The sequence below is a fragment of the Carassius gibelio genome, chromosome B12 (assembly GCF_023724105.1).
Source record: "Carassius gibelio isolate Cgi1373 ecotype wild population from Czech Republic chromosome B12, carGib1.2-hapl.c, whole genome shotgun sequence".
NCBI lineage: Eukaryota > Metazoa > Chordata > Actinopteri > Cypriniformes > Cyprinidae > Carassius > Carassius gibelio.
Genome location: NC_068407.1, coordinates 4,522,042 through 4,548,119, shown reverse-complemented (window position 1 = coordinate 4,548,119; position 26,078 = coordinate 4,522,042). Strand labels below are relative to the sequence as shown.

At 37.5% G+C, this 26,078-nt stretch overlaps 2 protein-coding genes across 7 annotated transcripts in view; one reads left to right on the top strand and one right to left on the bottom strand.

Annotated features, from left to right (window-relative positions):
- The window catches only part of LOC127969218 (60S ribosomal protein L38), a 607,983-nt gene that overhangs the window by 177,058 nt on the left and 404,847 nt on the right, over positions 1 to 26,078 (top strand). The window lies entirely within an intron of this gene.
- Positions 1 to 26,078, bottom strand: part of sdk2b (sidekick cell adhesion molecule 2b) — a 273,590-nt gene that overhangs the window by 40,813 nt on the left and 206,699 nt on the right. For all 6 annotated transcript variants that reach the window (XM_052571019.1, XM_052571022.1, XM_052571021.1 and 3 more), the window contains exons 4-14: positions 22,006 to 22,153; positions 11,428 to 11,561; positions 10,046 to 10,157; positions 9,349 to 9,539; positions 8,419 to 8,502; positions 7,094 to 7,288; positions 5,590 to 5,706; positions 4,141 to 4,308; positions 3,898 to 4,000; positions 1,364 to 1,540; positions 572 to 708 (exon numbers count right to left, since the gene is read on the bottom strand). In XM_052571019.1, coding sequence (XP_052426979.1) covers positions 572 to 708; positions 1,364 to 1,540; positions 3,898 to 4,000; positions 4,141 to 4,308; positions 5,590 to 5,706; positions 7,094 to 7,288; positions 8,419 to 8,502; positions 9,349 to 9,539; positions 10,046 to 10,157; positions 11,428 to 11,561; positions 22,006 to 22,153 — 1,566 coding nt within the window. The remainder of the gene's footprint in view (positions 1 to 571; positions 709 to 1,363; positions 1,541 to 3,897; positions 4,001 to 4,140; positions 4,309 to 5,589; positions 5,707 to 7,093; positions 7,289 to 8,418; positions 8,503 to 9,348; positions 9,540 to 10,045; positions 10,158 to 11,427; positions 11,562 to 22,005; positions 22,154 to 26,078) is intronic.

Genomic DNA, 26,078 nt, shown 5'->3' with positions numbered 1-26,078 from the left:
TATATATATATATATGACATTTAATAATAATAACTATAATAATAATAATAATAATAATAATAATAATAATAATAATAATAATAATAATGATAATGATGATGATTATGATGATGATGATGATGATGATAAGCACATGTATTATTCCTGTTGTTGTTGTTATCCTAAACAAATTATTGTGATAATTATTATAATAATATTATTATAACAACAACAACAACAACAACAACATTAATAATAATAATAATAATAATAATAATAATAATTATTATTATTATTTACATATATTTTAAACACTGTTTACACTGTCAATAAATAAATAAATAAAAATATATAATAATAATAATAATAATAATAATAATAATAATAATAATAATAATAATAATATTAACAATAATAATAATAATAATAATAATAATAATAATAATAATAATAATAATAATAATAATATCACATTAATTTCACATTATTATGACTTTCAGAACATCATCATTGAAATTCATAACAAGGTATCGACATCAATGTCACACAACTTGCCCAAGTTTAAGAATCCACATTTGTGGTCTTTACTCACTGTTTTCAGACACTTCCAGAATGTAGTGGATGAGAGGGCTGTTCCCATCGAAAGGTTTGGCCCACGTCAGGTTTATAGCTCTCTTTTCTGTGGTGCTTAACACTGCACTGGGGTTCTCAGGGGCATGAGGCAACTGCCTGTGGGCAATATGTTGTGGAAAAGCGTGAGATAGTCTTTTCAGGGCAGACGATACCTGAGATTATTTAATGTGCACTTCATGTAGCATTATATCTAATGTCTGAAAGAAACAAGTACATAAAGGGATCATTTAAAACTATTTTTACCAATATTATTGAATTTAACAAGAAGCCACAACCATTCATCAGCAACTGTAAATGCAACATACACATTGAGCACAGAATACCACTTTTTCATTTTCCTCTCTTTACATAAGACATGAAGAAAATAAGAGTTTTAAGAGAATTGGAATGTTAGACAGTGCTGAAACGTAGAAATGAATGAGTGAGTATAAAATGACTATAAGATTACAGCATCATTCGATAAGAGACATGACAAAAAAGAAAGAGACAGGGTGAACCGAAAAATGAAGATGAACAGAAAAAAAAAAAAAAAAGAGAGCAGACAATAACTGCTGCTCTATTAAATTAAAAAATGGAGGCAACGAGACAGAAAAAGAGGCCGAGTGCAGGTGATAAACAGGGATATTGGAAAACTGAATGAGATACAATTCAGAGAGCAGGAAGAGAGCAAATCAAAAAGAAATGATCAGAAGAGATGAAGGACCAGGGAACAGAGCACAGAGGATCGTGGAAGTGGGTTTTCATCTCTGACCTCACGCGTAAGTGCGCGCTGCGGGAATCATTGCCGCCCACCGATGTCACTCTGCAGGTGTATGTGCCGATGTCACCTGACCAGGTCTGAGAGATGTGCAGCGTCCCGTTGATATCCAGACGCAGTCGAGGCAGAGACTGAGGGATGATCACCTGACCTTCCTTCTCCCAAACAAACCTGAATGCACACACAAACACCAACAATATTAACAGTCTACAAATATCCGCTCATTTGGAGACCATTATTGTGACCATCATTTTAACCCATTTATTAATTATTCAATTACAGATTACATCAAATCCAATACAATGCACTTTCTAATGGGACATATTTCGGAGTCCAACTGGTCTAGCATCCATCTAAAACCCATGAAACCACCCAAAACAAACTTTTTTTTTTTTTTTTTTTGGGAAGGATAACATTTGATAGGATGATTTATTCTAGAATTTCAATGACTGCAAAGTAGTAGTTGCTTTGTGCCACTGGTCTGGCAGACAAAGTTATCATATTACACCTGTGTATATGAAGAAGTGTATTTAACAATGTAGTTCCGCATTTTACATTCATCACAAAGACAATGTACAGAGTACAGGGAACATCCAAGGTCATCAGAAGCTTCTAACAGATGTTTCCAAGCTCTGCGTAATCGATAAGACTCTCTCACACACGCTGGAAACAGATATGCATTCACAAACACTCGTGATTAATTGCATCATGGCCTGGCTTGTTGGAAATCCTTTTACTGCTGCTATCAATTACTGCTTCCATCTAACACAATTGCCCTTCTTTCTCATCCCTCATTCCTTACAAAATAAGTGAAAAGCCTCCACGGGTGTTTGGAAGGAGGTTAAGGAGGACAGAGAGGGATCCTGACTGAATCACTGAAAAAAAAAGAAGAAAAGAAAAAATAAAACACCCATAAAAGACGTCACTTAGTGAAGTTCAGGTTCTCATTGAGAGGAACCCTGGAAGTTTGCAGGTTTTTAATGAGAGTCTGAATCTTGCCTTCAGATCACTCCTCGATATCGGACTGCTGTAATGGAAGATGGTTGAGGCTGTGGACTTCCAACTGAGCACACTGGGACTGCAGGCAGATTCAAAGATTCTGGGGAACTGTATGGGGGTTGTAAATGTTGAGATAATGTAATGGCTCATGATTTCACGCTGGTGCGGCATCATTAACGCTAGACGATTTTATCCATCAGAATTTGATTTGGCGTGAAACATGGCAGACTATGATACTGCTAAGGCATGCATCAATATCACTAGTGCTCAAACTCCAAGTACTTCCATTCCAAGTTGGATGTGAGATATTCCTTCGAACACATTCTTAGGTGCTCCATTGATGTGGGGATGAGGAGTTACATGAATGTATAACTGAAGAGATCTGACTGTCTTCAGGCATTTTCTATTCCTCTTGTCTCCGTATAATGCCTGTTATTGTCTTTTCACACTGAATGCAAAAACATGACACTTTTGAATCAAAACAATAGATAATTATTGGGTTATTCACACCAAGCGCCATCATTGGCTGTATATTAATAAGCAGTGGACGATCTTAAATCCATATACATGAAACATATTTGAGGAAAAATGCATTGTTGGTTAGCTCCACCTAGCGTGCTAACGTGAATTAACATAAGCCAATCAATTGTTTTGTGTAAAAGCATGTTTATAAGTGCAGCGCTGCTTAGTTTACAGCAGCAACCAAGGAAACACTTTATTGCTGTTGTAGCATAGCTTCACAAAACTCTGTTTTTGCTTTAAAGCGTGAAATTATGCAATTATTATAAAAGTATCTCATTTTAAAAAAGTGCTTGTGCTACATGTGTGTTACATTTTAGTTTGGATAGTGATGAAAATGCAATGGTTGCCTCTAATTTCAAATCTCTACAGATATTTTGCAGTTTAGTTTAGGGGTGCACATTAAATGTGCATTAAAAATTGCATGCGATTTATCATGCAGCCATAGTTTAGTTGTTATAGAACAAATAAGCAACATATAAATTTGCTCAAACAAAGAGAAAAACTCAGGATCGGTATCGGGCAATTAGCTTGTAAAAAAATCTGAATCAGCCAATGAAAATCATGATCGGTGTATCATTAACTAGAATCCACCTAGTAGTGGCCAAGCAATGACCCAGAACCAAAATCACCAAAAAAACAACACAGTAGCAACCCATATTAGAACGCTGATGAATCATTACTTTAACTACTATGTAAATACAATAAAATATCAAGTTGGAAGTCTGATTTTGCTTTTTAAACCTAAAATTAGAGTATTTAGGGACTAAATAATATTAAAGACACCTCAGGACTGCAAAGCAATGCACTAAAATTCCTTAGCAACTGCAAAGTAATGCCTTACAAAGCATTCATAAAACATTTAATTTTTTTCAAAAAATGTAAACATCTAGCTAAATAATGTTATTTTTCTCCACCCACATGGTTGCATTAGCATAAAAGTAGTTTAAAAAAATGCTAAGCTTTTGTGTTTACTACAATTATTTGCAGTCAAATGTATGTGGGCGCACCTGACTGAGACACTGGGGTCATGTGTCACACCGCAGGTCATGGTGGCTTTTGTTCCTTTGATGACACTCTGATCCTGAGGAGGATTAGTGATGCGTGTACGTGCTGTTTGATAAAACAAAGGAAATGCAAATCAGTACATACACAGGTGTATTACACGAACATGCAAACGCACTTAAGCATGGACATCCTAAAGTACAAAGTCTGTGATCTATACACTTCAAAACACGCACACGCTCACTCACCCCAGACCACGAGGTCGGCTGAGGCCTCGTCTATGCCTCGGGAGTTGCTGGCCATGCAGGTGTAGGTGCCGGCGTCCGATAAGTGGGAGGGGCTTATGAGTAAACTTCCTGACTCCAGGAGAGTGAACCGTGGGAGCTGAACCGAACCGCTTGCCAGCACTCGTTCCCCTGTGGAGAACATACCCAGACATACATATATACATAAGTGTCATTTTTGTTACGGTCTTAATCCATATCATGCAATTTGGTTTATATAAACCAATATAAAAGAAACCAAGTATACAAGCATAACAAAAAATAAAGCTTATTTAAAAGAAAAAGAGAGAAAAAATATATATTAAATCATATTTATAAACCTATAGTAAAAACTTAAGCCATTTTTTATTATTTATGTAATTCAATATTATGATTTCATAAATGAAAATATATTATAATATTAAAATTGATTATATTATATTATATTATACTATATTATATTATACTATACTATAATATAGTATATTATATTAATATTTTTAAAAGACATCTTTATTCAACCACCTAGTTTAAGGCTACAAGATCTCCATTCACAATAGAGTTTCAAAACAAAAAAATGAAAGAACACAAAATCACTTTTTCAGAGGATTATTTTATAAGGGAAATCAAAAATTCAGTCAATACTGTGAGAAGGATATTGAGTGAGGTATTCAAGCTTCAGAAAGGACACAAAGGCACTATAAAACTATAATAAAGGTGGTCAATATGACTCATGTGCTATATTCCAAGTCTTCTGAAGTCATGCTTTAGTTTTGTGTGAGAAACTGCCTGCAATTTTGAGTTATGCCGAACTGAATGTTCCCTTCCAGTGAGCTGCAACTGATTCATTGAAAAGCTCTGACTCAACTGAATTATTTGTTTACTAATCAGATATGTCTATACCAAAAGAGCCAGGAAGATTTTTTTCAATGGATAAAATGACTTAAATTTGAGTTAACTGATCGCAAAAAGCTGTTTTATGGTATCAGAGCATGGCTTCAAAAATGGTGAGGAGTCATATAGCCTTGATTCCAATTCATTATAAATGTGTGGACAAGAGGGACCAAGACAATTCTTTTGTGTTCCACAGGAAATGACATGTGGATTCGGAAAAACAGACGGGTGAGTAAACAATGACAGAATTTTCCTTTTTGGGTGAATTAATCATTTAAAGTATCCTTCTGCTCCGGCATGACCTCAAACTGTATTGTACATACATACAATATCTTTTTTTTATCTCTATTTGCATAATTGTAGCCTATGTCAAATATTTTTAAATGTGACTCTGCAATAGAGTGGCAGAAAATAACCAGCCAGAGCTGGTAAAACAGAGTAACAGAGAGGCTCCGAGGTGAAGTGCAGCCTGGGAGCTGACATTCTGTAGTTGTTCCTCTCAAATGTGTGAGTGGAGACAATGAAGGATGTGTTCTTCACCTTTCTGCCAGGTGATGGCAGGACGGGGTGCTCCTGAGGTCTCACAGTGCAGGATAACTGACATGCCGTCAATCACAGTGCTGTCGGAAGGCCCTGCCGTGATGTTCGGTGCTATGCCTGCGAGAGAAGCACAGCAACTGCATGAGAAACAGAGACGTACAACGTCACACGCAAGTTCAAACACCTTGCACTCGCAAGAGCTGGGAAATCACACAAAACTCCATTCCCGTGGATCAAAGCCCGGCTGAAAAACCAAACAAGTAAAGAAAACAAAAGCATGAAAGCAGGTCTGAAACAAAAAGTTCAACAACAGAAAAAAAAAGAAAGACAAAACAATTCACTGGGAAATGTAGACAAGTAAGTTAAATTGGGATTTTGGAGGTGGGCGAATAAACAGTTCCTCGCAATTTCCAGATCGGGTAAAAATACTTAAGGAATAGTTCACCTAAAAAAAATGTAATTGTGTCATTACTGATTCACCCTCATTTCATTCCTAACCTGTATGGACCCCCTCAAAAAAAAAAAAAATTTGAATAAATATGCTTTCCATTGATGTATGGTTTGTTAGGCTGGGACAATATTTGGCTGAGATTCATCTGTTTGAAAATCTGGAATCTGAGGGTGCAAAAAAAAAATAAATAAAAAATAAAAAATAAAAAAATAAAAAAATAAAATAAATATTGAGAAAATCACCTTAAAAGTTGTCCAGATTAAGTCCTTAGCACTATATATTATTTATAAACAAATACATTTTGATATATTTATGGTTGGAAATTTGCTAAATATCTTCATTTTACTTAATAACCTAAAGATTTTTGGCGTAAAAGAAAACTCGATAATACAACGTACAAGTTTAAATATACAAATATACCCGCGATTCTTCAGACTGGTTTTGTGATCCAGGCTCACATATTTGATTGTTTTGCACCCCACTGACTTCCATTGTTTGGGCAAAATCAGTTCCCCAAAATATCACCTTTTGTGTTTCACAGAAGAAAGCAAGTCATACAGGTTTGGAACGACATGGCAAGATTTTCATTTTGGATAAACTACCCCTTTAACTTCAGAATTGTCCATATCCATGAGCAGTAAGCAGAGGTAAACAGCGGCTAGCTCTGGTGTTTAGTGTTTCAGAGAGCTCTATGTGTCTCTGAGCGGCAAGATAAGCTCAGTCAGTCCTCTATAAAAGCCCTCTTTATCTCTCCCTGTCTCTCTGTCGGTCTCTCTCCTCCTCACAACTCTTCCTCACAACGGGGTATTAATCGCAGCTTTAGCATGCCGACAAAAAGCACATCAGCGACACGAGAGAGAACGAAGACTGGAAGAAAGAAAGACAGAAAGCCATTGTTGGTGTGGGATTCAAAGCCTTTCTGATTGCGAGAGAAAGAGACAGACGGAGAGAGAGGCAGAGGAAATAAATGTGCACATGTATTTTTGCATTAGTGTATGAGAGCATGCGAGGCAGAGAGGAAAGGTGTAGAGAGGGATAGACGGATGAACTCACTCGTAACGGCGAGGTAGGTGTTGGTCTGCACCTCTCCGGCCTGGTTGCGGGCGAAGCACTGGAACATTCCGGTGTCATCGGGCAGAAGACCGTTAACCTGGAGACTACCTCCTGCCAGGACTCTGTAGCGTGGGGTCTTCACGGGGCTTATGGGTACTGCATCCTTGTACCACACGATATCAGGCTGAGGCACACCTGAGACGAACAGGCATATATGTAAAGAAAACCAATTGAATTAAGAAAATACGGGATAATATGATATATAAAATAATATGAATTAAACAATAAAATATTATACATAATAAATATAATAATGTAATAATAATATATGAAATATAGATTAAAATGTTTATTAACGTATTGTAAATATATAGTATATTACATTATAAATCAATTTATAAAGATAAAGATATTATAATTTTTTCAATTTTAACTTATGTAGTAATTAATAAATAATTTATTAAACATTAATACATGAGTTAATAAACAATAAACACACAAACACACAAAAAAAAAAAAAAAAAATATATATATATATATATATATATATATATATATATATATATATATATATATATATATATATATATATATATATATATATATATATATATATATATATATATATATATATATATATATATATATATATAGTCCTTTATGTACTAGGTTTATTCTGATTAATTTATCTATTAACTATTAATTTTTTTATTTATTTCTTAATACATACAACTGAATAAAAATTGAACAATTGTAATATCTTTGTTTATTTTATTTTTGTAAATGTATGTATCAATTTAATATATATATATATATATATATATATATATATATATATATATATATATATATATACATACATACATACATACATACATACATACATACATACATACATACATACATACATACATACATACATACATACATACATACATACATACATACATATATATATATATATATATATATATATATATATATATATACATATATACATATATACATATATACATACATACATATATATATATATATATATATATATATATTATTTTAATACACATTGCATGTATAATTCTTAAATGATTATATTTAATGTTTATAATATATTATTTAATGTTATTTTATGTCATTTACTGTTTTAATAATTCATAATTTATTAAATATTAAACTAATTGAAAAAATATTATATCTAAAATATGTAATGTTTGTGTGAGTCTTTTCTGATTAACAGTGGGTGGGTTGTGCAGCATGCTGCTGTCAGAAAAATGACTTGATGCTTGAAAAACCTCATTAGGATGAGATGTCAGAAGGTGTCTCACCTCTGGCCTGGCAGGGAATGTCCACTACTTTTTCCATCTCAGCTGTGATGTGTTTTTCTGGTTCCTTCACAAACTGAGGCGGTTCTGCGGGAAAGAAAGAGGAAGAGAGAGAGAGAGAGAGGGTTGTGACCTCCACATGTGCACTTGAGAGAAAAACACCACAGACAGACAACACAGCAAGCAAGCTTGAACATTTTTCAAATAAACAGGACTGCTGTTGGATTTTTGAAAACATCATATTCAGGCTTTTTGATTTCACTCTGATAACAGAACATTTCCATAGAGGTATAGATAGAAAAATGGCCCTAAAGGGGACATACACTGTATATAGTGACTCGTCACATTTTTCTAATGTATTTTTAAATGCATCCTTTCTAAAAAGTACTCATTAAAAATTTATTAGAGCTACAGGCACAATGTATGACTGAAATGTCACCCAAGTGAAGCTTTGCTGCGATGTCTTTTTACAGTATTTTCAGTTAATTTGGCTTCTTTTCTTCTGCACATGCTCATTAGCTTCAGCATGTCCACTGTTGCTCAGTGAATATAGATTTTTGTGCTGAATTGAAGAGGTTGACTCAGCACACTGATTATAACGAGCAGAATATTAGTCTGAACATGATTTATTTATTTATTTTTACAGTGGAACATTTGTATATCAGCACTTTTTTTGTATTCAATCTCCTGCTATAATGAACAAAAGCATGGTGAGGATAGCTGATCAAAACAGAGGGGATTTCAATTAAAGTCTCAAAAGTACAGTTCCAAAAGCAACTTGTAAAATCTACGCAATGCACTTTAGGGGGAAATACATTTTATAAACTGCCACAGAAAGAAAGAATATGGCACAAAACATGCCATTCATGGATTTCGAATGAACTTGTGGATTTATTTACACTAAGAAAAAACTGGTGTGTAATTGTGTATTACCGAGCACATGTAGGTACGCTCCAGCACTGACAGAGGGAACGCTGCTGCTGCGGAGGACAGCTTCACACTCGTAGAAGCCAGAATCACTGACCACTGGACTCAACACCGTCAGTCTACGGTTAAAATCACTCAGTCCACTCCTCACCGGAACACCGTCCTTCTTCCAGCTGATGCTCAGCTTTATTAGTGGCCTGACAGAGAATTAAAATGGTGTTGAAAAAGATTATTGTTAAACATAATTTATTGAATTATGCAAATGCTTGCTTGTTCCTTTTATTTCCATGTGCTCTTATTTTGTTTTTCTCCATCCATCAAAATGTGAAACTGCTATGTAAATATCTGTGTATTTGAAGCACTTTGTAAACACTATTTTAAAAGCTGTATACAGTTTTTGTCTTTTGTAATTAATAGCATGTCATGGATTCTGTCAACTCCAGAACATTCATATATTACTTTAGCATTTTCTTAAAAAAAAAAAAAAAATCGTAAAAATGTAGTTCATAAACACCAAAAAAACATAAGAATAAGCTTCAATGGAGTCTGTACGTCACATGAAATAATTGCAGAAAAGTGGTGAGAAATCGAATAAAAACAGACAGAATTGTGACAGATTTCAATTCACCGCTCGCCTCGTAATCACCATAATTAAAGTCATTTTCCTTTCATTCAAACTGTGAAGGAATCAGAGGTCGGTCACCTAGCATTGGCCACACACTCCATGGTGACCTCAGAGGTGCCGGAGATGACGCTGGTGTTCCTCGGCGGGATGACAATGGTGGGAGCGATGGGGTCTGCGGGACCACCAACATCTACAGCAGAAGAGAAATGTGAGAATGAGAAAATGATGAGAGCTTGAGCGAGTCTGTTATGACACACAGGTAAAGGACATTATCGAGTGAGTGTTTTTAATAGAACTCCGATCTGTCATCTTCAGGTGTGAGTGTGTCCTGATGTAGGAAGTGCCAGCCGATATATTGTATGTGTTACAGCAAGTGTGACAGGTTTGAGTTTGGAAGAGGAACTTATATCTCTGCTCTCAGGGCAGTTATGTGTGTGTGTGTGTGTGTGGAGCTCTGTCAGAGACAGTCTCTGCAAAGCACTGATATTCAACTACAGCTTCTGGAAAGAACTGCCCTCTACACACACACACACCACCCACGATCTCTAATCTTCTCGCTGTCTCTGCACCATTCTTTAGTTCCTCCTGTATTAGACTCAAAAATATCATATCCTGGTTTGCTGGGAGAATCTGATATACTGAAACTCTCACAAAATACAATCCATAACTGTTAATATTCTCGCTGCAGATGCTGCGAGAGTGAAAAAAAGCACTGTCACAGACAGAAGGCTAATATGTATTTGTCTATAGCCTGTTGTTCACAGATTTATATGTTCATATAATCAGCATGTTGTCTAAAACAGAAAGGCAAGATTCAAAACTTTGTTATATTTACAGGGTTAATTCCATTCTTTTGCATTTGAACACGAGGAATTGAGAACAGAAATATATGCATATGTATTTGAACTTTCAAGTGTTACAGTATTAAAGTTAATAAATACATACATTTATTGTAATATTAGCAAAAATGTGTTTTATATATATATATATATATATATATATATATATATATATGTTAATAAAAAAAAAAATATACAACCTTAAACTGAAACATCGATTAAATTTATTTTCATCGCAGATAGGAACGAGCAATATATCCATTCTAACTTTCAAACATAGTTTTTAGTAGGTTCTAGTGTTTTTTTATATAAATACATTTGTTTATAAAAAAAAAATGTAATGTGTGAGTGTGCATTTATTTATTTTACTATAAACAAATTTAGAATTGAATTATTGTATAAAATTCTTTCCTAATTAAATTTTAAATAATTTTTTTTTTATATTTTCAAAAACAATATTGCCAATAACATGAAAATTATTGGTCCAAATTTTAATATATGCAAATCCCTAGTTTTACTACAGTAGTTGGCACCTGTGATATAATCATTTGTAAAAATGATAATACATTTTAGCCCACAGGAGGACATCCAAGCGTAAATTCTACATCTCTGCTGACTTACTTTCCACAGACAGTGTTATGGGCTGGCCAGTCTTGTTTTCGCCGTTCTTGTCATTTACAGCTTGTACGTAGTATCTTCCAGCATCTGGGGCCACGGTGGACAGGATGACCAGCGTATTGTCCAGAGTAATAGCTCTGTGAGAAAACAACAAGCAGAATCACGGTCAAAAATCTCCCGCTGTCAGACATCACACTCAAGCACTGATTTATAACGCTGCATCTATATCATCACAACACACTACACACCAAATGTTCAGTGCTCCGCTTGAAAAGCTGATATTTACATGAAAAAAATCCCCACGGATGTTTCAAAAGCCACTGTGGAGTACTAATTCACTGCCATCTCATTATGCCTATTCATATACACAAAGAATAATGTCTTTAAAAACATGATAGAATTCAGAATGGTTCTTTTTTAGTTGTTTTTCCCCCTCAGTCACTGACACAAAGACTCATTCAGACATAATGAACAAAGAAACTTAATTTCTCCATCTGTCATTTCCCCTTCAGATCAACAACTCCATGAAATGACACTGCTCCATAAATATCACATAAACCACTTCTGGCAACATGCAAAAGCAGCTGCTACGATGGAAGATTTTTTTTATTTTTTTCACCATAAAAACAGAAATACTACTACCATTATCCATTTTCACAGCCATTTTCCATTGTTTAATTAAACCATTATTAAATTTAAGTACTTTGAAATATATGATAAATAAAAGACTTGACATGAACATGTAATATATATATTATACAACAAAGTTGACATAATTTGTAAAGGGGCAATAAAATAAAACAACTTGTTGTACGTGTAACACTACTTTCTCTTTAGCAGTACATTCACGCATCTCACTTTGAATAAGCAGCCATTTTTATCCGAGAGCCCCATTGCGGTCCACTGGGTCGAGTCCTGACACTTACCCCATGGAGTCCCAATTACCGTGCCTCCTTTGTTTACAATCAATGTTTTCTCATTATGACTATGTGTTGGACAATTGAGGAAGAATTGTTCGTTCTGCGTGGCTGCCCTCGACCCGTCTCACACACCCAACAGTCTTTGAGCTGGCACCCACGTTCCCCCGACCCGAGTCCTCCAGGGTGCGGAATGCTAATAGGAATCTGTCCATCTCACTGTAAGAATACCAAATGTGTGTCGGAGCCCCAGAGCCACTATCGCAACAAGACTGCAGATGCTCACTGATAAAGTCAGCATATTTTGAGGCAAAACTGAGAGATCTTTTGCTTATCTTTCATTCTCTCTTGGCTTTATGATTGTAAGAATACTATAGCATGCATGATTGTACAGTGTATTTTTATACAACACCCGAATCTGTTATGTCCGTATACATAAAGCAACAACATGCAGTAATTATAACTATTGCTGATACTGAAGTTTTAAAATATAATTAACTAAATGCATACATACCTACCTACCCAAACCCTTGGTTATTTTGGTAAAGTGCCTGAATAAAATCTCACAGGAACAGCAATTTTATGATATCAACTTCAAATTTGGAATACAGCTTAGTTAGACGTGGCTTTGATTTGATGGATTAGATAGATTCCAAAATATTTTGAAAAATATTTTATATAAAAATATATGTTTATTACAGTACATTTTCTTAGCAGTAAACTCAAATTTCTCGAACTTTTAACATTTTCATTTTTTGAAATGCCTTAGGTCTGTATTTCAAAGTGTTCAATAATTGCGATTTTCACATCTACTGTATGTTAAAAATTGGCATTGACAGTAAAGATGGTACTTTATTTCATTTTATTTCAGTTGATTTTTCGGCTTTATTTTAATTAACCAAAATATTTTTGATAGTTTTAGTAAACACTCAAAAAACATTGAGCTGAAGTACTTGTGAAGCTGACATGCGTTCGAGCCCAGTTTGACTACCTGGAACATCTTTCCTTCCATTATGCATATTCCCATCAATAAAATCAGCAATGAAACCAAAAAAAAAGTAACCAATAATATAAACGGTGTGCACAGACTGTTGCAGAACAGCTTTTAGCAAACCAAATCATCAACAAAACAACTCCAATTCAAATATTCATGAGTATCTGCATATTTAAAATGAATTTAGTCCTAAAGCCCTCATTACACCGATCCAAACACTTCAGCACTTTCAGTAAAGATAAAACACATAAAATATTGAAATTGAGATTGCATTTACTGAATTGATAAGCAATATTATGCTAACAATTTCAAAAGCACAGTCTGCTTTATTAAAAAGCCTCATCCTATTCCTACACTTTGCCTGAAGATAAACCTTAACAACAGCACGATAAAGACATTACGCTCAAGCGCAGACGGCTGTCACAGGATATTACATCAACCTCCTGAAATGATTAATGACTGCTGTATGATTAGAGCAGCTCAACATAGAGGGATGACATAAGAGCGGATGATTGATTTTAATATCTCCTCATGCACACACTTGGTCTCCGATTTCTCCCGTTTTCAGCCCACGATGTAGCGTTCCAGATGGATAAGGGGCTGGTTAATAAGGGCGAACGGCTGTGGTGTGATGATCTGTAGTGAATATTTCACTCTGCCTGGGTCCTGGTGCGGCAGGTGTCAGGGAGAGAGCCACACTGCTGCTGAATTATGGATTGGAAGAGGGACAGCGAGCGGCCTAAGACTGCAAATTAATCTCAGGTGAATCCCTAAACCTGAACACATAAAACGAGAATAAAGACACAGCTAGCAGACCGAGCAGCTAATGAGGCAGTCAAGAACGCACACACACACTTACAAATTTATATATGCATAATTGCACATACATTGTTATTTCCTTTTTTTTACACATTCACACACACATAATAAAATATGATTTACACTGCTAAAAAATACGATACCGAATTCCTGACCGACAGTGCACACGTGATAAAGGTCATGAACAAACATTATCGCACATGACTCACACACACAATAAAATATAGCACATATACATGTTTCTGAAAGCACAGATGGATATAAAATTAGTGATGGCAACATATGACAGAGGTACATTATGAATTTAGAAATGCCAAAGAACATGTAACCCAGACGCCCATCAGGAAATCTGACATTTGTATCTAAAATGTCAGGAATTATGATGCAATATAAGAAAAAAATATTCAAGAAACCCTATAATGAAACTGGATTTCTGGTATTTCTTTTTATACTTTTATATTTTTATAGATTTTAACAAACATGTTTGTGGTACAGATGGCTTACAGAAGAAAGACATTTACACAATACCAGAAAATCATATAGACATTATGATTCACTGAAAATCATAAACCTTATTATCTGCATAGCAACATCCTTACAACCATGTACAATACCCTGGTATCACTGAAACAAGTTCTATTCTTACGTATTTGTGTGAAAAGATTTCATGAAATCAGTGATCAGTGACTGTTTCTTGTTGAATCACAGAGCTGAGAAATTAGTATCACTGTTGAATTGTTTTCTCATCAAAGTTATTTAATGCATTTACTTGCTGCAAGTCTGCCAAATGATGCCATTCTGGGAAAATTCTCACAGTACATGTGTGCATAAAACACTGAGTCTGTAAATCAGATCCAAAATGTTATGAGCGCCAAACCTGGGCGGCATTATAAGGCGACACGAGTTCACTCTTTAATGCAGGTTGTTCCAAAAAGAAGAAAGCATTAATTATCATAAATGCATCAGATGAATCATTAAAGGGGTCATATGATGCAATTTCAATTTTAACTTCCTTTTTTGGAGTTTTACAAGCTCTTGGTGCATAAAGAAGATCTATAAAGTTGCAAAGAGTAAAGTCTCAAATCCAAAGAGATATTCTTTATCAAAGTTAAGCAATGCCCCCCTAAAACGGCTCGTTCAAACCAGTGTTAATTTTGGCAGGCATTTTTGATCTAGTCTTAGTCTTAGTCATTTAATACTGACAAAAAAAAAATAATAAAAAAATATCCTATGTGTGCAAACATTTTCATGCTTAATATACAGTTCTCTCGAATGCTTGATTCTGCCGGGTGAGTCATGTCATTATACCATAAAATGTTTAGCATAATAACTGCTTAAACTGTACAGTATATTTGACTATCGTCTGAGTAAGAAAGAAGCTGTGCTGTGCTGGTTTCACGTCTCTCGTAGCACCCCGTGGTCTGTGGTCTTTTCTCTCACATAAAATAATTTTTAACCAAAACAGTATGCTTTATGGTGTATAAATATTCAAGTGTACAACTAAATGGTTTTTAATGCTAAATAAACCCTATATGATCCTATTCACTGTTAGCTTAGCAACATGCTAACAATCAAATTCTACTTTAAACAACTGAGTTGAGATTTGCATTCACGAGGTTCATTTCATTTAGCAAGCAGTCAGCAAGGCAGCCCAAAACAAAGCTTGTCTTCGCCTGTGTTCAAACGTGTTTGTTGAACCACTATAACAGTTATATGTACACAATAGCAAGTGGAATGGCATTTGTCAGTGCAGTGCTCTTTCAGCACCCTCCAGGGAGCAGCGGAGTCCGCAGTCGATGACCTCTATTACACTTAGACAAATACGCACGGCACAAGCCACGGTCCCTTTAGAGGGAATAGGATCTCGAGCGAATATCACACGCACACAGTCATGGTAAATATATCTGGGAACACTTACAAATACTGACAGGACACACACAAACAGATCCAGCGCATACACACAGCACAAGCGGAATACAGGTGGTCAAATAAAACTGACAGAAAGAATATGCTTGATTTTTCCAGGGAAATGCCCAGGAATGGAAAACCGGGAGTCGAAGAACATGTTGTGCACACTTACGCGAACAACACCTGTCTAGCATACACAAGCTAATGCTACTGCTGGAGCTGATATTTCAAGTTTTATGCTGTAGAAAACCAGAAGTAGCCCCTCTGGTGCCATCAGTGTCTGCTGAATGGAAATCCTTTCTGACACTAGTCAAATATATTCAGGACTCAAATAAAACCTAAATTTTACCACCCACTAACAGGAACCTGAGCCAGACCATGTGTCCTAAGAGTTTAGCATAACCGTCCCTGCTGAAACTGCTGGAAGCCTTATATGTCAGTGAAATACATATGCAATGCTAGTTTGGATCAGATGTGTTTGGCCTCTATGACTTTTGACGTCTGGTCTGGAATGATTGTATGAATCTATTTACTGTAGGATTCAGTAAAAAAAAAAAAAAAAAAAACTCCTTTACTGACCATGCACAAATAATAGAAAAGTGAATATAAAATATTAATCATATTCCGATTGTGTATGCGTTTTTAACACATTTTAAGATTTTCCACAACATTTTGCTAACATCACCACAGTGCATCTGCAGGTGCAGATGGTTGAATTTATGTTATACTTACACACCTTCTGAAAATGCATGCCTAAGGGTTGTGAAATATTTTTGTAGGGAGAAAACAAATTATTTTTAGAAATGCAAATACAACCATATACAGATGGTTAAAGATTCTTTATGACCTGTATTTTGCGCTCTTGTTTGCTGTCGTCAAAGGGAATGAACCGGTTGATTAATTTGCTGTGCAAATATATTAAAGGTGGAGTAAGTGATTTCTGGTAGTCAATGTTGATATCACCAAAACAAACAAACCCCTACCCCAAAAGGGTCTCGCCCTTATTTTTAAAGCTCCACCCCACACAAGTGTATGAAACTCAGGCAACGATTCGTTTTGTGAAACAAAGCAAAACCAATGTTATACCAGACGCAAGTGGTATGGCATGACAAAATACTGTAGAACTTGTATTATAATCAGTGATGCTGCCAACACCATATATATATATATATATATATGCGCATCTATGGTCTACACTGGATGCAGCACGGTGCGACACAGTAAACCTCAGACAGAAAACTGCTGCTGCGTATTATGACATATTGACACAAACTTCAGCGCTTTGTTGTGTCCAGTGTACTACTAGACTGACTTAAACAGTTGCAGCACAGACATGGTGTTACTCACCTATCGAGAAGAAACAAAGCAAGCCTCACGCTCTGCGCTGAAAAGCTGATCCAATATTTACACAAATCCTACTTATTGCCTTAAAGGGTTAGTTCAGACAAGTTATGTCATTAATGACTCACCCTCATGTCGTTCCAAAACCCATAAGACATCCGTTCATCTTCAGAACACAGTTTAATTAAGATATTTTAGATTTAGTCTGAACGCTTTCTGTCCCGGAATTGAAAATGTATGTACGGTATACTGTCCATGTCCAGAAAGGTAAGAAAAACATTAAATTAGTCCATGTGACATAAGAGGGTCAGTTAGAATTTTTTCAGGCATCGAAAATACATTTTGACCCAAAAATAAGAAAAATTACAACTATATTCAGCATTGTCTTCTCTTCCGGGTCTGTTGTGAGCACCTTCACGACGCTGCATTGACGCTGATGACGTGTTATCTTTGTTATTGAGCACACCAGAAAACACGTCAGTAGCGACGTATGTCAACAGTCACAGCAGTCGCACTCACAACAGACCCGGAAGAGAAGACAATGCTGAATAGACATTTTTGTTATTTTTGGACCAAAATGTATTTTCGATGCTTCTGACCCCTCTGATGTCACATGGACTTCTTTGATGATGTTTTTCTTACCTTTCTGGAAAATGGACAGCAGACCATACACACAGCTTCAATGGAGGGACTGAGAGCTCTCATACTAAATTTAAAATATCTGTGTTCCAAAGATAAACGGAGGTCATACGGGTTTGGAACGACATGAGGGTGAGTCATTAATGACATCATTTTCATTTTTGGGTGAACTAACCCTTTAAGCCTTCTTTTTGTTCTGCAGATATTTTCCTCTTTCGTTTTTTATCCGCCATCTCTATCTTACTGTCACTCTGCTCGGCTAATGCCTTGACATCATGAGTAGACACGCCCCTTACTGCTGATTGGCTACAAGTTTGTTTTGCTACTCAGCCCGAATCAGTTTTCTAAAACATTTTTGAAAAATAACTTACCCGACCTTTGAAATTAATTACTAGCAAGCACTTCCTATATTCCCAGAAGAGAAGAGAATAGACTGTGAGTTTATTCTAAATATGCTGATTACTGTGTTTAAAGGGATTGTGTAATAGCTTGGACCAAAATATGCAATCGCACTTAATGCACTTATGCCAATGGGGGATAAAACCGACTCAAACCTGTGATTATAAACTGCAGGACACACTGAATGAAGCTTGCAAATGCATAAACATATCCTCTTTGTTCAGAGGCATGTCTGCATACCATCACCTGTCCTGTCACACTGTGAATCCTCTGTCATTACAGAGGGACTGGTTTGTACTGGCGTGTGTCACAATAGCTGCCCGAAACCTCAACAAACACACGTTTAAGGGTATCCTGTTGGAAACAGTAAACTCAAAGAGGAGTGTGTCGAATGAGTAACAGTCATCCACACGCTGAGGACTATTGGCCTCTTATCTAAACCCAATTCTTTAGTGGAATAGGTCGGAATGAAAAGGGACGAAATCTAAATGGAAAACAGAATAGCACCTTTCCTTTAACACTCGCTTGGAGTGGCACAGCTCCTGGAATGTGTTTACTATTCGAGGTTCTGATTATACACAACATTAGCTCTCCCAAATAACACAACAAATCAAAAGCAGTCAGTGGAAAAGGGCCTTTCAATTGCATTCCTATTCAATAATGAAAGACTAATGGCTATTGCAGTTAAACGACTGCTTTCAAACCGCTCTCTCACTCCCTGTAGGCAGGAAAGTCATGAAGGGAGGGTGCCTTCTTCGATACGCAAGGCTGCTGTGGGACACACTGATTGATGGTAAAGGAGACATCAGATGGGTCCCTTTATGGAAATGGCAGACAGACAGACAGAGATAGATAGAGAACAAACAATACAACATCTGAACACAGACAGACAGAGATAGACATATAGACTGACAGAACGACAAGACGATGGATGAATGTCGGTCGGAAAGAAAGAAAGACAGAAATACAGAAAGACAGTCAGACAGACAGAACAACTGAATGAATCAACAAATGAAAAAAAAAAAAAAATGATGTAAACCACTATAGAAAAAGCTGACAAATGATTACAGTTTGAAGTGACAATGGCATCAAGCTTCCCTGAGAGCAGCACAGCCAACAGGAGCAGCTGCAGATCCGGGATGGAGAAGTGAGAGTCCCAGTTGCAGCATCTCAGCAAGAAATTGTCTCATCAAGGGGAAACTAGAGTCAGGGGAGCATGGAGAGAGAAAGAATGCTACTTCTGCTGGACAAGCTTTACCAATCTACAGCTCAATTTACAACAAAATCTGTTCATTTTCTTCTTGCCCGACATGAGAAAAAGAAAGAAAGAAAAAAAACAATAATAATTTGGTCGATGGGCAAATGTTGGCCAGGCTTCAGTGGCTAAACACACAAGATGAAGTGTTCTGAGTGAGTTAAATGGTTTTTTGAGTTCCTATAACTGTTCTCATCTCTCACACATTCATTAAAACCACTGCTGTATCACGGACATCTATATGAACGGCATAAAACTGCAATATGAATAAATGTGTTTCTTTTGTAGGGCAAATTATAAATGCCATTGCGGAAAATAACATTAAACTATTACCTTCCACGAAAAGCAATAACTGGAATTTCATTTAAGAGAGCCTGTTTGTTTACATACTCTATTGATTACTGCAGCAATAAATCACTTAATGATGATCAAATGATGTAGAAAGCCTTTTAATTGGGCATACATCCAAATGCACATTGCTTGGACTGCACTGATGTAATAACGCTGTTCAGTCTCAGCATAGTATGCAAGATTAAAACCTGTTGAATCTTTCACAACCTAGTACTCCGTAAAATGGAGAATTATGGTTTGCAAATTAGCACATTTTTTTTTTTTTATGCAATGTCTGTGCTGTCATCTGATTTGCATTGAATTCCTCTAGTGAATCAGGTATAAAAGCTTTGCTATCAGCTGTACAAAATCATTTTTGATGTATTGAGTCTCCAAATAAACATTATGTTATGTCAATGTATGGTTTAGTAAAAAAAAAAAAAAAAAAAAAAATGCATGCAAAAGCATTTTGCTTCAGGCCAAAGTATAGATGTTTAACAATTAAAGTTGGAGGTTTAGAACAAACCAAAGTGTCTATCTTTATATAGTAGTGCTACTGCAAAAATATAATAGTCTAAGACATTTCACTCACTCCTTATTTAATCATGTGGGCACAGAAATTGCAAATACTGATTTGTGTTGTCTTTTAAAATAAGAATGCTTGTTGTATAATTCAATCGTTCTATGTAACATAAACTTAACATAATTTGGCAAAATGTCAACAGCACTGTTAACACAAATTAGCACTGTAGGCGACTCAAAAGCGAAGTGCTAGAAAATGTCATTTTATCATCCACTGCAGTGCTCCTGTGTGCTAGAATCTCAAAGTGGCTGAAGGGAGGCAGGGTTGTGAGGTAAAAATGGAGAAATGCGGCTCTCTCCCAGGCATTGATTATCCTGCTCTCTTCTGGGCTGTGTGATTGCATGATTAGAGGGAAAAGCGACAGAGAGCGGATGAGAAGTGAGGGAGAAAGCCCTGTGCTTCTGAAAACTCTCTATTTCGTGACCCTTGGGCTGCACAGCTAGTTTTCAGCGAAACGAGGGGCCACCAAAATGAGTACAATCTGACGAAAATAAAGAGCGAGAGATTAGAATTCACCAATCTAGAGCAGACGGAGTCAGAAGCGGCAGGACGCTCTCAGACAGACTAGCAGTCCTCCATGGGCGTCTCGGTCAATGTTACGCTTATTTCCATTTTTCACAGAGTCTTTGAAACTGCGACAGAGGTGCCAATGGCCTGATTAAAATTCAATTAAACGATTTTCCTGGAATAAATGGTATCTGCTCCACTCATTTGCACGAGGTAACCTTGGCTCAGAGCTAGAAACTGATGTTCATGAGCAAGCAAAATGTATGAGAGCGCTGAAAGGAGAAAATGGGAAGGCAGACAGAGTGTGAGGAAGACAAAAAAAGAAGAAAAAGAAGAAACCGAAAAAAATTAGAAACTGCAATGTCTGATTAAAGCATTAATTCAGTCAAAATTCATGAGCAAACAAATGACGAATGGACAGACAAAGACAGACAGACAGACATAGATAGATATACAGACAGAGAGACACTTTTCTGGGGCAAACAATAAATTCAAAAAATGAATGAAACAGAAAAAATGAAACAAATGAACGATCAATAGATAGACTGCAGGACTGTAGATGCTTTTGCTCTGCAGATGTTTAGCATTTGATATCTGGAAAACAACTGAGCTTCTCATAACTTATCTGGGTTTTAGAGAGCACTCATGCCAGCAAGTCAATAAATGCTTATATGACAACAAACAAACACCTCCACAAGCTCACACACACATTCAGAAACACACCTGGAAGCAATAAAACACACCGTGTGTATCTCTGGACTAAATGTATAGTTACAAAGATCCCTCAAAAACAATCACGTATCAACAGTACATGGAGAATGAATAAGGCACAAGACACAATAAAGGCGGAATAAGCTGAAAAAGAAACCCAACAGATTCACAAACTTACATTCGACTGCTGGGAGGGATTTTGCGGCCGTCTCTGAACCAGGTAACCTGTGGTTGAGGGAAACAGCGAATGTGAGGCGCTGGTATTACGGCTCCTTCTCCTTGGGATATGGCTTGGGACCGTTCCCCTTCCTCGAAACTCCCCATATCTATAGACAAACACAAAACAAATGGTAAGAGTGAGCAAATGACAAAGCATGCATGTGTTAAAACTCTTAAATAGTGCATACAAACATTCAGACTAATAACTCTACTACAAATACAAGCAGACTTTAATTTCAAGTACAAGTGCCTACATCAGTAGATAAAAAAAACAGTTGCCGTTTTGCCATAGACACAGCAGATTTTTCCAGTGTTTTCTAGTGTCACCATCTGCTTGAGTTGGGCAGCGTTTGACAGACGTGCTCTGACACAGTGCCAGACATCGTCGTGGCTGCCGTCGGCCTGGGGATGATATGTGCCAGCTAGCTATCGGCCATGACAGTGACCAGAACTGACTCATCCGAACGGACGTTCACCATGCGTTAAATCAGCAGTCATTCATATTTACACCCCTATCTGATTCAGCAGAACTTCCTTGTTGAAGGAACACGGACACGACTAGCTAACGTCCTATTTATATGTCAATGTATTCCTTCTGGACAATCCCTGAAAAAGGTTTGTAGAGCAACTTTTACTCTCAACTTGTTTTAAAAGGGAAGTCATTTACTCTCTCTGGTGTCATTCCAACCCTGTATTATTATTACTTTCATAAATAACAAAAGAAGGTCTAAGGCAGAATGTCAGAGGAATAATGAAAGTAATATGGGGTCGGAAAGACATGAGGGTGAATAAATGAAAAAACTTTCACTCTTTCTTTTGTCAGCAAGGAAAGTTTGAAATTACCACCATTTCGAGCTGCACGGTGTGGAAGAGATTTCAAAATCAAAGGCAGCGTCTTTAATATCAAGAGCATTATTCATCAAAAAAGCTAATTATGGAAAACCACTTAAAAAAATAATACAATATCCAGCATGGCAATGTCCTGCCTTTGATATCACAATGCCGTTTCCAGTGTATTGACTCCTGTATTTGATTTCTCGCACTTCATCCTTCAAATGAAACGAAAGGTAATTGGATGTCAATTATTGCACAGGTGCTTGAAAAGGAAATGAGGGGAAAAAAATAAGGTCTGAGTACTTCCATCTTGAGCAGAAGTGAAGTATCTGCTCATATCCTGATATGAAAGGCCATAATAAAAAGCGATGGACCAATGCATCAGTCAGCCTGAATAATTGGAAAACAGTCGGCCATTTTTAGATTATTAGCATGGGATGCTAACTGCGAGCACGTGGCAGTTCACAGATATGCTAGTTCTAAAATGAAGATGACCGTGTCAACTGAAAATAAAACTGGGAAAATTTCTGAGTAGTATACATTCATTACATTTCAACAACAAATCACATTAGTTTACATAAAACTAAAATAGACTCTATACATGTATTCATGTGAACACATTATGTTTCATTAAGTATTTGAACAAAGTTAATGATATGTTGTGTGTGCTGAGAGTTCACGAGTTCACATCTACGTATATTAATACCGTAAGTTTATGCGTATTTGGCGTGCTGTCCGGGTGGAGGGCTCCGAGCTCGGGAAGTGGCCCGAACCCAGAGTACTCCCCCCGGTTGTGGTAAGAGTAGATGGATCTATAAGTGAGGAGAAATGGGGTGGAGGAGGGATGCTGAAAACGGTCAATGAACAGAGATAGGTTCTGCTGTCATTTATACCTTGTCATGAGTTGATTACTGATTGGTCTCCACTTGTGTTAATCAGGTTAATGAACTGCGACTGTTCCTCCCGAACTTTGTTATAAAACAGCATTTCACGAGTTCACATCTACGTATATTAATACCGTAAGTTTATGCGTATTTGGCGTGCTGTCCGGGTGGAGGGCTCCGAGCTCGGGAAGTGGCCCGAACCCAGAGTACTCCCCCCAAAACAAGAGAGCAAAAGGACAGCCGCCGGACTACGAACCCCCCAAAACGCAGAGATTTGGCGGGCTGACGTTTTTAGAAGTATGGTCGTTGACCAGGAGATCTCGCAATGCTTCTGGCAGAAGTAGAGGAGCAGGCAGGTCCTGTTGGTTAATAGTTGAGGAAGAAGCGGTTACGATGTCGGGAAGACAAGCTCCACCGTCTGCCTGCGAGGTGTAATGATATATTGATTAGATGCGTAATGTGTCCTCTGGGAGGCTGAGGCTAGCTGGACAGATAGAGGAAACAAATTATATTCCTGCGTCCACTGGGAGACTGAGGCTCGCTGGACGGGTAGAGGAAATGAATAGGTATTTACTGCGTCCGCTGAGAGACTAGCGATCGCTGGACAGACATGGGACACCAATAGATATTTCTGTGTCCGCTGGGAGACTAGTGCTCGCTGGACAGGCAGGGGAAACTAATAGATATTACTGCATCCGCTGGGAGACTGAGGCTCGCTGGACAGATATGGGAGACGAATTATGTCCCTGCGTCCGCTTGAAGAATGGGCTTGCTGGACGAAGAACAGGAAGAGATGGATGCATACTGCGTCCGCTGAGAGACTAGTGCTCGCTGGACAGGCAGAGGAAAAATAGGTATTTACGGTGTCCGCTGGGAGACTGATAGCCTGACTACGACAGACTTCCTACTTCCGCTCAATTTTATTTCGCTTCTGTACTCAGTCTGATACAGCGTCAGAGCTTTCGGTTTGCCACCGGTCTGGAAACAGCCGGGCCAATCAACGAGCAGAGGGCGGGCTGAGAGCCGTGACGTAGATGCTAAGCACAGAGTTTTAAATTGTAGGTTAGAGAAATCGAAAACTGAAACGACCGCGGAAATGGGAAACGAGACACGGGATGCAATTCGCTTTGTTATGGAGAACATTCAACTCTTTTTCAAACTGAAGCCAGAACAAGAAGAGTGTTTAACAACAGATTTACAGTGGAAGTTCAATCATAGATTTGAGTTCGATGCATGATGTCTGTGCTTCGATGCGGCTGTACAGGCGCATAACATACGTCATAACTAAACGTATCTGATTGGCTTACGGGTAACCAATGATTTTAAACTTCAAACAAGTGCCCCCTAGCGAGAGAGAAAACACTTCTCTATTATGCCATTGCAGACTCTGCTACTTCACTTTGCTTCGTAGACAGAGTCTGGTATTACCAGGCTAGGAGACTGAGGCCCACTGGACAAACAGAGGAAAAATAGGGTTATTGAGTCCGCTGTGAGACTAGTGCTCGCGGACTGATAGAGACATAGGTATTTTCTGCGTCCGCTGGGAGACTGAGGCTAGCTGGACAGACAGAGGAAAGAAAAATAATAATGAAAATAGATATTTACTGCGTCCGCTGAGAGATTTGTGCTCGCTGGACGGACAGTGGAAACGGATCAATATTTACTGCGTCCGCTGAGAGACTGGTGCTCGCTGGACGGACAGTGGAAACGAATAAATATTTACTGCGTCCGCTGAGAGACTGGTGCTCGCTGGACGGGCAGTGGAAACGGATAAATATTTACTGCGTCCGCTGAGAGACTGGTGCTCGCTGGACGGACAGTGGAAACGAATAAATATTTACTGCGTCCGCTGAGAGACTGGTGCTCGCTGGACGGACAGTGGAAACGGATAATATTTACTGCGTCCGCTGAGAGACTGGTGCTCGCTGGACGGACAGTGGAAACGAATAAATATTTGCTGCGTCCGCTGAGAGACTGGTGCTCGCTGGACGGGCAGTCGAAACGGATAATATTTACTGCGTCCGCTGAGAGACTGGTGCTCGCTGGACGGACAGTGGAAACGAATAAATATTTACTGCGTCCGCTGAGAGACTGGTGCTCGCTGGACGGACAGTGGAAACGAATAAATATTTACTGCGTCCGCTGAGAGACTGGTGCTCGCTGGACGGGCAGTGGAAACGAATAAATATTTGCTGCGTCCGCTGAGAGACTGGTGCTCGCTGGACGGACAGTGGAAACGAATAAATATTTACTGCGTCCGCTGAGAGACTGGTGCTCGCTGGACGGACGGTGGAAACGGATAAATATTGACTGC